General features: G+C 37.8%; 1 protein-coding gene across 5 annotated transcripts in view; it reads right to left on the bottom strand.

Annotated features, from left to right (window-relative positions):
- Positions 1-291: 291 nt before the first annotated feature.
- The window catches only part of LOC140164543 (serine/threonine-protein kinase TAO3-like), a 115,798-nt gene continuing 101,039 nt past the window's right edge, over positions 292-15,050 (bottom strand). For all 5 annotated transcript variants that reach the window (XM_072187843.1, XM_072187845.1, XM_072187844.1 and 2 more), the window contains one exon: positions 292-8,694. In XM_072187843.1, coding sequence (XP_072043944.1) covers positions 8,428-8,694 — 267 coding nt within the window. In that variant the 3' untranslated portion in view covers positions 292-8,427. The remainder of the gene's footprint in view (positions 8,695-15,050) is intronic.

Genomic DNA, 15,050 nt, shown 5'->3' with positions numbered 1-15,050 from the left:
TTCTGGTTGTAAGAAAAGACAGGCCATTAACAACAAACAAAACAAAACAAATCTGCCCTTGCCAATCTGAATCATGACACACTGATGATGGATTTGTGCTTTTGTCGGCTTTTAATGTAAAAAATAAGCGCCCACCAAAAATGACTAAGTGCCCTGGTCGTTAATGGAAAGAATAGGGTAATAGAAGTTGCAAAGGACCCTGGGAAGGATATTAGAAATCTTCTTTGGAGCCCATGAGGTGATTAAGTCGGCATCCCTAAAGACAAAGAAATATTCTGCACACACCAAAGGTAAAGTTTTGACATGGAGCATCCTCACAGATGCCCACCTTTAATCAAACCATGAAGCATTTACAATATCATATTCATATCCCAGCATGCATTTCAAGTCAGCTAAATAGTATCTACTAAACATGATTCAATAATAAGTGTTGTAAATCAATGCATAAATGTGTGAAAAGGATTTGACACAATGCATGTTGGGATATAAACACACAAAAATCATCTTGTATCTTTTTTTTCTGTTTTCTTTTTTTATATTTCATACTTTTAAAACAAAATAATCACTATCCCCCATTGTATTTATGTCCAGTATGTTTTTCCAATGGTCCACTCATGTCAGCTTGTGTAAAATCAGCCATTATAAACTTCAAGCTAAATCAGTGGTCTATCGTACAACAAAAAATAATCATGAACATAAAATACACGAGTTAAAAAATACATTGTTGAGCCTTGCAAGCTCAAATGAAAATGTCAATAATAAATAATAAATGGTCCTTTCATCTTATTGATACAGCTGATGAAAGTCAACTTTAAGGAATTTCATTGTTTCAGATTACAGTGTGTCAGCTACACAACTGGTATCATGGTTACATTATTGTTCACATGGCTCGGTTTGCTGCAAATATTTAACAATAGAATCTTTCTGCAGCAAAACACGCCTGTTACACGCACGTGGACCTTTTCTGCAACGGACACACTGTAAATCCACAGGATATCATTTGTTTTAGAGTATATCGGACACAAAATTGGCATAGCGGGGCAGCAAGTCAAGGTATCAGTGATGTGTTAATAAAAATGGCTAGTAAATATAATGTGGCATATACAAGGTTGCCATAATAATTATATACACGAAAATTGATACTTAACTCACTGACTATCCCCACCATGTGACCTGTACAATCAAGAAACTTAACAGATACAAAGAATGTGAAGGGAAAAAGGGGGTCCAAATCACTCTCATTGACAAGCCCAAGTTCAAAACTTACATAAGTTACATTGCATTGAACTTTGCCTCCATATGAACCTCATGGTGACATCTTTTCTCAGAATATTTTAATTTTTGTTATTTTTAGTTCGTTTTTGAAAGTCACACACAGCAGATACAATTGTAGATGGAACATTTTTGATCACATACTTTTCAACAGCACAGAAGGAAGAAAATCTTTCAAAAATGGTTAAGAAATGACGCAGCGATTGTACAGACCACATAATAATCTTGGCAAAGCTGTTTTTCAAATTAATAACTAGTAGGATTCAAGACAAAGTTTCCACGTTGAGAGTAAAACATTGGCAAGGCAAAATGGCAATAAGCTTGCTCATGACTACCCTGCCCGTCAATCAGTCTCTTCATCAGCCAACAGTCTACACAGTAGCAGAGACTGACTATCGTTTCATCACGTCCAATTTTCATACCATATGCCACATCGTATCTGCAGCTTATTAATCCACTATGGAAACCCTGATTTTGTTATTTTTTCTCATTGATACACTATAAAAATAAGTTACTTTTCTTTTAATATCATTGATGAGAATTTAGATAATACCTGTCTCCCCCTCCAGGTTTGCATTGTCGCTCATAATACAGTATAATCATAAAATCAACTGTAGAGAGTACATTTCATTTAATATCCATACACTCTTTACAGAAGACATGACCTTAATCTTCTACACAGGGGGTGTAGATTTCAAATGGCATCGGCCATTTGACATTCACACCCTATGTGTGGCAGATTAATGTCATGTCTGCCATAGGGAGTATGGATTACAACTGGAATACCCCTTCACTTGTTAATGATAGCAAGAATGCCAAATCTAGTAGCAGACAACAAAATGTTTTTAATGTGTCATTAGCACCCCAAATTCGGGCTGAAAATCCCCTTAATTTCATTAAGCTGATGTTATAATATATGGTTTTTTTCACAACTTGATCAAATTAGTTCATACTTATGATACCATTTTTTTAGTTCTATGAAATAAATAAAAGCTAGACAAACTGAGTGAGGAGATAAGATGCATAAATGCAGTACATTCAGAGTAGTTGGTTTGATGTCGATCCATTCACTACACTTCAAATTTGAGACAAGACAATTGTACCTTTTCATATCAAAGGGTGAGCGTAACAAAGACGAAACTCCATTTTGAAATAATACAATTTTGCATGGGCCTCATTGGGTTAGTCTATGTTTCACTGGCCAAAAGGCAATGCTAAATGGAGTTTAGTCTTATCAAAATCTTGTTTTCGCAAAAAATCTTTGTTACGCTCACCCCTTGATATGCTGTATACAACAAATTCAGTGTCAGGACTATTCCAATCCATACAACCCTCTGCTATGGAAGACATGATCTTAATCTTCCACACAGGTGTTTATTTCAAATGGAGACACCCATTCAGGTAACCCCATTTGAAATTCACACTCCCTGTGTAGTAGGTTACAGTCATGTCTTTTCTATCAGGAGTAAGGATTTCAATTGGAAGAGCACAATATGATCCAAACTAGCCTAGATCACGGAGTTTTGCATCTAAACTCATCTTATTTGAGCATATGATAGGACGACACCCAGTCCATATGATTGACTTTATAACATCTTAAACATGTGACCCAGGGACAGGCGATTTGCGCGGAACTTTCTTTCCGCGCAATTTAGGGATACATGATTTGCACTGAAAAAAAAAGTTCCGCGCAATTTGCTATTTTTTTTCGCGCAAATCGCCTGTCCCTGAACATGTCTATGCATAGGACAGTTTTCAATTATAGCTCTTCCAGTTTCAATAAAACAGGGGGCAGTTTCAGTGTAACATTTTGGCTTTAAATAAGATGACACTACAGAAAATATATTTCTATACCACTTTGATATTACATGACGGTAGTAAATCTGGGCTATTCACACCCTTCATAAACTTTGTTCCACCTCCAGTGGTGGTGCCCACAGTGCCTTCAAGTGACTGCGGCAAAGCGTGTTGACAAAATGCTACTTGTACTGGTGTGTACACATATGCTCTACTGTGACCAGCAAAATGCATCTTCGTCACTACCAAACTCAAGGCAAAGGTAATTAAACCTATGTTACATAATATATCCACACTACCCCAGTGGAAGATTATCATCCACAGGAGGAGTATGAATTTCAAATGGAATGAACACATTAGGCAGCTCCATTTGAATTTCACACACCCTCTGAGAAAGATTCAGCCTGAATCTTAGACAGAGGGTGAGTTTCAAATAGAGTTGGTTAATGTGCTAATTCCATTTGAAATTCATACTCCCCCTGTAAAATATTTTTTAAATCTTCCACAGGGGTAGTGTGGATTTTAAATGGAACAGCCCATACGTAGCTATAATGGAGTGATACTGGCACTTCAGATGCAGCAGCATACTTGTCTTTTAATTGATTGGGCTATTGCAGTTGAGATCATACCCCCTATGGAAGACATTACTTTAATCTTCCACGCAGGGAGTGTGAATTTCATGGGTTACCTGAATGGGCGACTCCATTTGAAATCTACACCCACGTTGTGTGGGATTAAGATCATGTCTTCCATAGGGGGTGTATGGATTTGATCTGGACTAGCCCATTTCACAAGATCTTCAAGAACAAATGCTCTTCCATTTGAGTCCAATAAAATAATTTATAAGATCGGAATTAACAACAATTCCAAAATCAAAAGTGCAAAAATGGTATCAGGATTCAATGTTGTTTTTCTTATCATTTAATCATGAAAGTTGCACCTCGATTTGATGTCCTTGAAGGAGGATATAGTGTTGTACATAATCATCATTATGACGTCTGTCTGCGTATATTACTGTTTTACCTCTTTTGTTACACGGGATAAAAATGAAAAATAAAACAATGGATCACATAATACCTGATGATATAATACATTTTACGATGAAAGAAAATTGTGCAATTCAATGAAACAATACCTACGGGTAAACAAAAACAATGTTTACAATAAATAATTTCTCTATTATAGCTATTCATTCAGGGCATTCCATTATTTGAGAAGAGAAACTTCACAGACAGATCACCTATTATGTACCCCCAAAGAGTGTATATGTGATACGATCTGGTGAGGCCAAAGGAGGAATTTTGGGACAATTGATTTACTTTATATATTAGGCTATCATATACTGAAAACACCAAAGGTCTAGCATACTTGGTTCTAAAGTTGAGAAGTTTTGTGATGATTTTTTAATGTATTTTATTGTTTTTTTACTCCATATTTTTGCCTTTATCTCAATTTCAAATTTGTCTCCTTTGGCCTACATAGACCAGATTGTGTCACATATTACTGTATAAGTAGTCATTTTTGCGAGGGTTTTATTTTCACACAATGTAGTGAACAGCTAGGTCGTGAATTTAACAACACACAAATATAAACTTTTGTTGTCATATAACATTTTAAAGGTGTGAATAATTTCACAACCATACCAAAACCAAAAGTCCTGTTTATTGGATAATACGAAAAATCCTGTACGCGAAAATAACCATTTATACAGTCCAGACTTCCCCATGTTTGCATGTCGGTCATGGACAGCAAAAAAGTCTTAAACTCTACCATATTTTGCAATATGCCTGGCAAACTTTTGACGTTCAATGGCAATATTTCATATAAAATAAACATAACAACTTAATTATTCTCAACTTAAATCCGGTTTATGAAAATGATATCAGATCCTTAGCTGGCAATTCTGTGTCTGATGTCTGATGCTGAAGCTGTCCCCCCCCCCCAAACATACATTTTATCTAAACTTGTAAGCCTATGTTAACCCCATGGGTACTACCGTCCAAATTATTGGCTTCTAACAACTATTTTCATTGATTACAAAAAGGGCTATAGCATGTATTGAGCCAATCGAAAATATGGTAAGAATAGTCAATATGGCTGAAGGGGAGTAAGCTTAAAATTGCTAAGAGATCTAAAAGCTCTGTTTTGATTGGTGGCTGAGATGATTCTATCATGTAATGAACCAATCCGGGGCAGAGTAAGAAAGGCAGTAGTGCCCATGGGGTTAAATGAGTACCAAACCTATGGATATCCATCCATGAGGTAGCTTTAAAAGGAGTAGGCAACGGCAAAATGGAAAGATTTCATTTATGTCATTTTCACAGTTAGACACTGGTAACCAGGAGGTGCGTGACTTAGCTGAATTGACATTAACCAGGGTTAGCTGGCCACAAACCCACGTATGACATAGCTGAATTGACAATAAACAGGTTTAGCTAGTGACAAATCCCAAGTTTGACAGCTGAATTGACATTAAACAGGGTTAGCTAGTGACAAACCCAGGTTTGACATAGCTGAATTAACATTAAACAGGTTTAGCTAGTGACAAATCCCAAGTTTGACTTAGCTGAATTGACTTTAAACAGGGTTAGCTAGTGACAAAGCCAGGTTCAACATACCTGAATTGACATTAAACAGGGTTAGCCAGTGACAAAACCAAGTTTACACCAACTGTTTTATAAAAATACTGGAAATAAGTTAACAATTAGGTCTGCAGGACTCGATTTCTCATATATAAACCATATTCAACATGTCACAAGGATAATACCTTTATTTTAAGATACGATAAAACACAATACTTAGGGCAAAGTTCATGTTTGTTACATTTGAACTGTTTGATGGGACTGCTTAACCTTTTGGAATTGAGAGTGAAAAAAGGGGTTTAATACCATGAAAGACCTGAGAATGGTGACATAACCACCAATTTCAATTTGGGACACATCTTTAAAAAAATTTATCGTACGGTAAAAACAGGGAATAGTTTCCATTACTTTAGACGGTCTAAAACAACTGTATTGAGCGACTTTCTGTTACACATACATGAACACCTGCGTAGTATGCAAGCTAATCCAGCCTGAAGTCATATTGTGAATACATCACTTATTTACTCTCTGTGTGCACAAGTAAGCACCGCTATCTATTTGGCAGCACCCTCTTATCCATTTACAATAACATGTCCAATGCTAGCCTGGTACAATAAAGCAATATTTTTCTTGCATTAAAATTTGTTCATAAATTTTGCAACATTTTATTCCTATAGAAGTTTCACAAATTGGCAATATTTGTGTGCAAAAAAATCCAAGCTAGACGGGAAACTCCACATTTCATGCAAATTTCAAAAATACCAATTTTGAACACAACCAAGACATGTTTTGACACTTTGTATGAAAAATCAGTACAAAAAAAAGTATCTTTTCTATCACAACTAGCTCTTACAAGCTGTATTACTATCATCCCCAGGGTGCAAAATTCATTGACCTGTTAAGTATATCAATTTCTGTACAGAGGTCACTAAATTGCACCTCTGGAGGGTGACCTGAAATAAAGCTCGTAACATTTTCCAAATCTACACACTTTTGTTCTATAAGGGACCGTTCACAAAAACTTGTTGGGGGGGGGGCTGATACAAAAAAAATTAATCACAGAAATTTTCCGGGGCCCCCCTTTACAGATCTCATAAATTTCAGGGCCCCCCCTTTTTGACATGAAAATTATGGGTCAACCCCATAGAAAAGCATATAAACTCAATTTTGGAAAATTTGTGGTCATTTTTTCAGTCCCCCCCCCCCTTAGGAAGGTAAAATTTTTTTGCATCAGGCCCCCCTAACAAGTGTTTGTGAACAGTCCCTAAATATGTGACACGATCAAGGGAAATGAGTCGCATGTATAAGCTAATATTGATTTTGAGATATTGGCAAAGAAAGTGTTAAAATTCTTTTGTTTTATATTGTTTTCAGTGATTGATTAATTGATGTAACTTCGCAAACAAAAGTCGTATCAACATGGGGTTTTCAATTTCTGAAAGCTCTAAATGTCCTCTTTAGAAATGTATGTACAACTCATTTTCGACCAGGATCGACATGTGACTCATTCCCCTTGATCACGTCACATATAATGAAGTTGGCTCATTACCACACCAATTTGTTGCGCAAGCCAAACAGTTATATCTGCAAATGATGGCATCCTAGTGCTTTCCACATTGTAGGCAAGGTAGGTTTTAAGAGATGGTACCCAACGTACATTTCATTTCACCTCCAGTTTCATAATGACGTCAGTGCTTATACGTGGTACCGCTGCAAGCGTGCCGACAACCAGGGTCTTGGATAGAAATTGAGGTTTGCCCATCTTTTGAATAAAATTGCATGTCCTAATTTGACCTTTAAAACATTTACCAGACTTCTAACAGCCAATTAGGGTTCAAAGAGTTAATGTGTTGCTATGGCCTTGTTTTGCAAAACTACTAAAAAGGTCAATAACCTTTCTCAAGGTAGTCATACGGAGATAAGGAGCAAGCAAGTACTAAACAAAAAGATGCTACAGTACAGAGAGCCAGGAATAATTCACAGAATACTGTGTCACGTATCTCCATTTGTGTTATTCCACTTGAAATCCATACACCCCTATCAAAGACATGACCTTATTCTTCCACACAGGGAGTGTGGATTTCAAATGGGGTTACCTGAATGAGTGACTCCATTTGATATCTACACCCCCAGTGTGAGAGATTAAGGTCATGTCTTCCACAGGGGGTGTATGTAGCATGGATTTCAACTGGAATAGCCCTTTATATATGTGGGGTATCCCTTGCTGCTCCAGTAGTATGATCATATTAATTGATATCAACCTAGACCCCACTTATTTTGGACAGATCCCTGTATATATGTGGCACCAATATATTAGTGTCGATATAGGACTCATACCGAGTCTGGCAAATGATGGTAATATAAATATGAATCGCCCAGAAACATTCAAACTAGAAATAGCGTTACCAAACAATTTTAAAATAGGACGCAACAACGCAATACACATCACTTGATATTTCAGCAAAGTAAAAATCATTGCTCAAATAATAAAACAATTTTCTGCAAATCACAGAAGGTGCCATGCCTATGCAAGTATCATGGAAGGGGGATGGGGTATATGTTTGTGTCCATTGTTGTTAAGGCCTAAATGGGGAGTCCCCTCCCATTACAATGCAAGTTAAGGCTCGCACCAAGGACTCCTCCATTACTGTAACACACTGGTTAAAAAACACCCTGGGCACAGGGACTTTCTCGCATCTATACTTATCAATATGATCATCATTATTAATATAACACAAAAACAAGATATATATAAGGCTAATCGGGGGAACCACTCTTATAACTGAGTGTTAAAGCTACCCCTTGAAGTACTGCTTTCACTTCGTGTTAACGGGCCGCCATTGCCAGGGATCATAGAAGAGTCCAGAACCATACTGGCGCGGCCGCCAAATGCGTCTTGCCTGATGTCGTCTATCGATAGGCCTTTGAGTCCCATCTCCGTGCTATCTGCATCAAAAGTGTCAATTTCTCTCTGTTGTTGATCAAGGAGATGGCGTATCCTTTCGGTTTTCTCTGTTTGTAAACGTACACTATCTTCATCGATCTGAGGACATCACAATGAACAGAAAACAAGTGCGATATTAACGATAGCAGACATGCCAAGTTTCAAAATTACAAAACTGTATTTTAAGCTTTGAAATCTGTATTTTTTCCAAGTAAAACCGTACTTTCCAAATCACTTATAATAACTCATCATATTGTCAATCACACTGCCTTTCTCTACTACAAATGGTCTCATTTCGTCAAAAATGTATCTTTCCCCTGGGCCTACAATCCCGGTCATAAATAGTTTGAACACTTGTGTCAAAGTAAGGTTGTTTGAAACCGTATTTCTGTTATACTTTCTAAAATTTCTCTTTCTTTGGTGTGAAGTCTGAACCCTTCCCTACTACTACTACAACCCTCCCCCACCAATCAATGTTGGAAGTCTCTAGGGGTGCATGACCACCCCCCCCCAAAAAAAGCAAGCTACCAACATTGATGGGGGGAATGGGGCATATTTGAAGTACCAATGTTAAAGTGTTCCAACAATTATGACCGGGATTGTAGCTCCTTGTAACATAAATAACCTGTCTTCCTATCATTCTCTAGCATACATAAGACATATGTTACATTTGGCATTTTAAGGGCTAGGGTATGAGCGTTTGGACAGTATTTATTTTGGGACATTAGAGCACATCAGACATATCGAATTGCATTCTGAATACGAAGAATGTCATTCTGATATCAAATAATTTTGATTTTTGAAATTAGCAATTTAATACACATTTTATGACAAATCATTAACAAGAGCACCAATGGCGCTGTGGCTCTACGCTTTTTTTGTGGGAAAGCAATTGTTCTTGGAGTCGAATGCGCAACATGTTGGTAGGTCGGTCAATTTTTTTAAACCTTCAGTTTGAAAAAATTCCCCACAAATATTCAATACGGTCCTTGAAACTCGATGCGGTGGTCAATCTTCCTCCTCCGCATTATTATTTTTTGCCGCATTACTATTAGTTGCAAAATCTGAAAATAATTCATTATTGTGCAAATTACTACTGAACCAGCAAGATAATTTGTTCTGCAAAATTTTAAAATCCCCTTTTTTTAGTATTTGAAGCTTTCAACAACTATAGAAAGCCTTGGCAACTATTAGAATTCATCTAAATTGACCTCAGACGACCCCGAAATGACCTCCCAAAAATTTTGCTCTAAATGGTGACCTCAGATGACCCCGAAATGACCTTCTAAAATTTGACTTCAAATGTTGACTGTACCCACCAAGTTTCATGCCCATACGACAGTTTTAGTAATTTGACCTCAGGTGACCCCTGGCTGACTCGAAATGAGCTTCCAAAAATTTGGTTCTAAATGTTGACTGTACCCACCAAGTTTCATGCCCATACGACACTTTTTGCTAATTTGACTTCAGATGACCCCTGGATGACCTCTGGTGACCGTGACCCACTATCCAATACAAACTTGTTCTGTGCGACCCTACAAAATTAGGCTCCAAATGTTGGCCGTGCCCACCAATGCCCATACGACATTTTTACCTCAGATGACCCCTGGGTGACACCGGTTGACCCTGAAATGACCTTCCAAAAATTTAACTCCAAATGTTGACTGTACCCACCAAGATCTCATGCCCATATGACAGTTTTTGCTAATTTGACCTCAGATGACCCTGGATGACCTCAGGTGACCTTGACCCACTAACCAATACAAACTTGTTCTGCCTGGGGTCAAGATGCACCCACCAAGTTCGAGGAACATGCGACCCCACAAAATTTGGCTCCAAATGTTGACTGTATCCAGTTTCATGTTCATACAACAGTTTTTAGTACTATGACCTCAGATGACCCCTGGGTGACCCCAAAATGACCTTCCCAAAATGTTGATTCCAAATGTTGACTGTACCCACCAAGTTTCATGTCCATACGACAGTTTTTAGTAATTTGACCTCAGGTGACCCCGGATGACCTCAAAATGACCTTCCCAAAATTTGACTCCAAATGTTGACTGTACCCAACTAGTTTCATGCCCATACGACAATTTTTAGTATCTTCCCAAAATTTGACTTTAAATGTTGACTGTACCCACCAAGTTTCATGCCCATACGAGTATTTAGTAATTTGACCTCAGATGACCCCTGGGTGACCCCGGATGACCTTCCCGAAATTTGACTCCAAATGTTGACTGTACCCACAGTTTCATGCCCCTACAACAGTTTTTGCAAATTTGACCTCAGATGACCCCTGGATGACCTCAGGTGACCTTGACCCACTAACCAATACAAACTTATGCTGGGGTCAAGATGCACCTAGTACCAGGGATCTATACGATGATTTTGTTTTTTGGGTGGATCACCGCATAGGCATTTTACACATAAAATACACATAACCCACACACAACGCAATTGAATAACAGACCGGTACTGCACAGTGCCGCTGGTTTACAGTTGTTCTCATTTATGTAATCAGCAATTGGAGCCTACAAAATGTGGTGCATTTATAGTGTACGGTACTATTATGTGATATCGGGAATTGACACAAATTTTACGGTAACAAAATCAGTCATACCCAGAAAGGATAAAATTCGAATTGAGAAAATATTGTATGTGTGGATGGTTGTACTAAAGATGCATCCACCCACCAAGTTTGAGGAACATGCTTCCCCTACTATGCTAGTGCTCTGACGATAACACTCCGATCGCCATCACAGATATCTGTGTCGCCATGCAGTCTAAGTTTTGTAGGCCAGTGGGACAACGGAATCACTACGTGAACGAGCTACTACTACACTAGTCTCTGAGAGAAGAGGCAGACACAGACAAACAAACATATTCTAGTGAATTAAATAGTGATGATCAGTTGTAGCAACTACAAATTTCGAACGTTTGTCAGGGGGTCAAACCCCCTCCATTTATATTTCCCTCACACTTTTTAGACAGACACCCTTTTTATCAAAAATTGAACCCCCACCCTTATGCAGTGTTTGTGACCAAAGCTTACAGCATTACTTTATCAAATTCGGAAGACTGAACATCGGCGCTATCGCCGCTTTTATACAGTCACTTCGGGTCCATTTTATCACTATCTCGCGCCATCAATCCATTTCAGAATCCAAATTGATGCAGAATTTATCCTCATCTATCAAACACTCATGATTTTCTTATTCATCTGAAACATTTGCGACATAATATTGGCAAAACTGCAATCATCTTTCGAAAAGATACGACTTTAGATTGTTTACAGCATTACTTTATCAAATTCGGAAGACTGAACATCGGCGTTTCATACCGGGGTTTCATACAGTCACTTCCGGGTCCATTTTATCATTATCTGCGCCATCAATCCATTTCAGAATCCGAATTGATGCAGAATTTATCCTCATCTATCAAACACTCATGATTTTCTTATTCATCTGAAACATTTGCGACATATTAAATGTTGGCAAAACTGCATCACTGCAATGCAACTGCATCGAAAAGATACGACTTTAGATTGTTTATCATAAAGTAACACATGGCAAATGGGCAAAAGGCTGAGATACCTGTGAGATCCTGAATACATGAATACGTCAGTCTATACTCTCTACACGGCCGCTGTGGTTCGGATCGCCCCACTTCTAGTGTGAGCGAGCGGGCCAAAGCGGCTGATGTAGAGACTGAAAATTATATTCATTCATAAAACTCACGGCGCGTCGATTCTACTACAGGTGACGTCGTATGAATTGAAAACATCAGCAAATTAATTTTTGACATTTTCTTTCCAGATTTATGAAGAAAATATGAATGTTTTCAACAGATCATCAAATTACTTTATTATATTTTTTTTTTTCAATTGGTAGCGTTACCCCTACGCTTTATAATTATATATTGCTCACACGCTTTTTAGAAACCCACCCTATATTCCATAAAATTGTAATTTTTACAGATTTTCAGAATTCCCAACCCACGCTGTAGAAAGCGTGCCAGACAAACAATGATAATGAATAGCCAGATGTGACCTTCGCTGTCGAGACGTTGTTTTCAGGGTTGTCAAACCCGCGATTTGGTAACCCAATTAGGCGACCTTTGAAGATTTTCCCCGGGACAATTTCCTGCCCCATAGAATACAAAGGGTAAAGAAAAAAATTGGGCGACTTTTCGATTATTTGACCTGCGATTCGGGCTGAATTTTTTTGGCAACCCTGGTTATTTAGCGCTCATTTAATTAAATTACTACGCCGCTGGTCTCTAAATATTTTGAAGTGTTGTCCCATGGTAACAAAACTCCCGAGAACTCAATAAACAATCTGGACAAAGGAATCATCCAATCACGTTTCTATCCATGTGAGATCACCGCAAAAATTCATGATAAAAGGTCACTTTCCCAAAGAAAAATAGTGCAATCCGTCAATTCCCGCCATGATCTCACAACTTAAATTACTCAGACCAAAATAATCTCTAGCGCATACAGGGAACCAAGCAAAAGCGATAGAAATGACTTGTTTCTCATGACGACTTTTGACTTTTCTCACTTCAAAATAAGTACTTTCCCCACCCCAAATTCACTTCTAAAGGAGTGCAATCGATTGCTAAATAACTAAGCAAACCTTGGAACGTAATTTCAAAGCCAAATATCATTAACAAAAGAAACCTTAGCATAAAAAGCAAGAACGCAAGTGGCCAAAATATGTAGCAAAAATACAGTCCTCACTGACTACAATGACTAAGGCTCACTAGCTACGCTAAGAGCCAAATATTGATATTTTTGATATTTAACAGTACTTGAAGTAAACTTTATAAATCTGATGATTTATACTTAAAGTGTATTTAGGTGGGATGAAAAGCCGACGATCAATTGAAAATTTTGACCTTTGGTATTGAAGATATGGATTTTTTTTCCCAAAACACCAAAAGAAATGAGGTCTTTTTGGGAAAAAATCCATATCTTCAATATGAAAGGTCAAAATTTTCAATTGACCGTCGGCTTTTCCTCCCTGCTACATACACTTTAAGAATATATCATTAGATTTATATAATTTACTTCGAGGACTGTATTATATCAACAATTTGAAAAATATCAAATTTTTATAATTTGTCATAAAATTTATATTATATTGTGATTTTCAAAAATGAAAATTATTTGATATCAGAAAGACATGCTTCATTATTCAGAATGCAATTCGATAGGTCTGAGGTGCTCTCATGTGCCACAAAAAATACTGTTGAAACGCAATAAACGCTCATTTTAGATCCCTTAACACGACACCTGTTCTCCTACTTCGTTATCGTATCATGCTGCAGTTGTACATACCTTTTGATTCAAGTCTGGCCCTTCGTAATGACACCCTTTCTTCCATATCTTTCTTTTCCCTATCATGCTGCAGTTGTACATACCTTTGATTCAAGTCTGGCCCTTCAGTAATGACACCCTTTCTTCCATATCTTTCTTTTCCCTATCATGCTGCAGTTGTACATACCTTTGATTCAAGTCTGGCCCTTCGTAATGATACCCTTTCTTCCATATATTTCTTTTCCCTATCGTGGTACAGTTGTACATACCTTTGATTCAAGTCTGGCCCTTCGTAATGACACCCTTTCTTCCATATATTTCTTTTCCCTATCGTGGTACAGTTGTACATACCTTTGATTCAAGTCTGGCCCTTCGTAATGATACCCTTTCTTCCATATCTTTCTTTTCCCTATCATGCTGCAGTTGTACATACCTTTGATTCAAGTCTGGCCCTTCGTAATGATACCCTTTCTTCCATATCTTTCTTTTCCCTATCATGCTGCAGTTGTACATACCTTTGATTCAAGTCTGGCCCTTCGTAATGACACCCTTTTTTCCATATCTTTCTTTTCCCTATCATGCTGCAGTTGTACATACCTTTGATTCAAGTCTGGCCCTTCGTAATGACACCCTTTCTTCCATATCTTTCTTTTCCCTATCATGCTGCAGTTGTACATACCTTTGATTCAAGTCTGGCCCTTCGTAATGATACCCTTTCTTCCATATCTTTCTTTTCCCTATCATGCTGCAGTTGTACATACCTTTGATTCAAGTCTGGCCCTTCGTAATGACACCCTTTCTTCCATATATTTCTTTTCCCTATCATGCTGCAGTTGTACATACCTTTGATTCAAGTCTGGCCCTTCGTAATGACACCCTTTCTTCCATATATTTCTTTTCCCTATCATGCTGCAGTTGTACATACCTTTGATTCAAGTCTGGCCCTTCGTAATGACACCCTTTCTTCCATATCTTTCTTTTCCCTATCATGCTGCAGTTGTACATACCTTTGATTCAAGTCTGGCCCTTCGTAATGACACCCTTTCTTCCATATCTTTCTTTTCCCTATCATGCTGCAGTTGTACATACCTTTGATTCAAGTCTGGCCCTTCGTAATGACACCCTTTCTTCCATA

Source organism: Amphiura filiformis, chromosome 11 (assembly GCF_039555335.1).
Source record: "Amphiura filiformis chromosome 11, Afil_fr2py, whole genome shotgun sequence".
Classification (NCBI taxonomy): domain Eukaryota; kingdom Metazoa; phylum Echinodermata; class Ophiuroidea; order Amphilepidida; family Amphiuridae; genus Amphiura; species Amphiura filiformis.
This window is presented reverse-complemented; position numbering and strand designations above follow the sequence as displayed.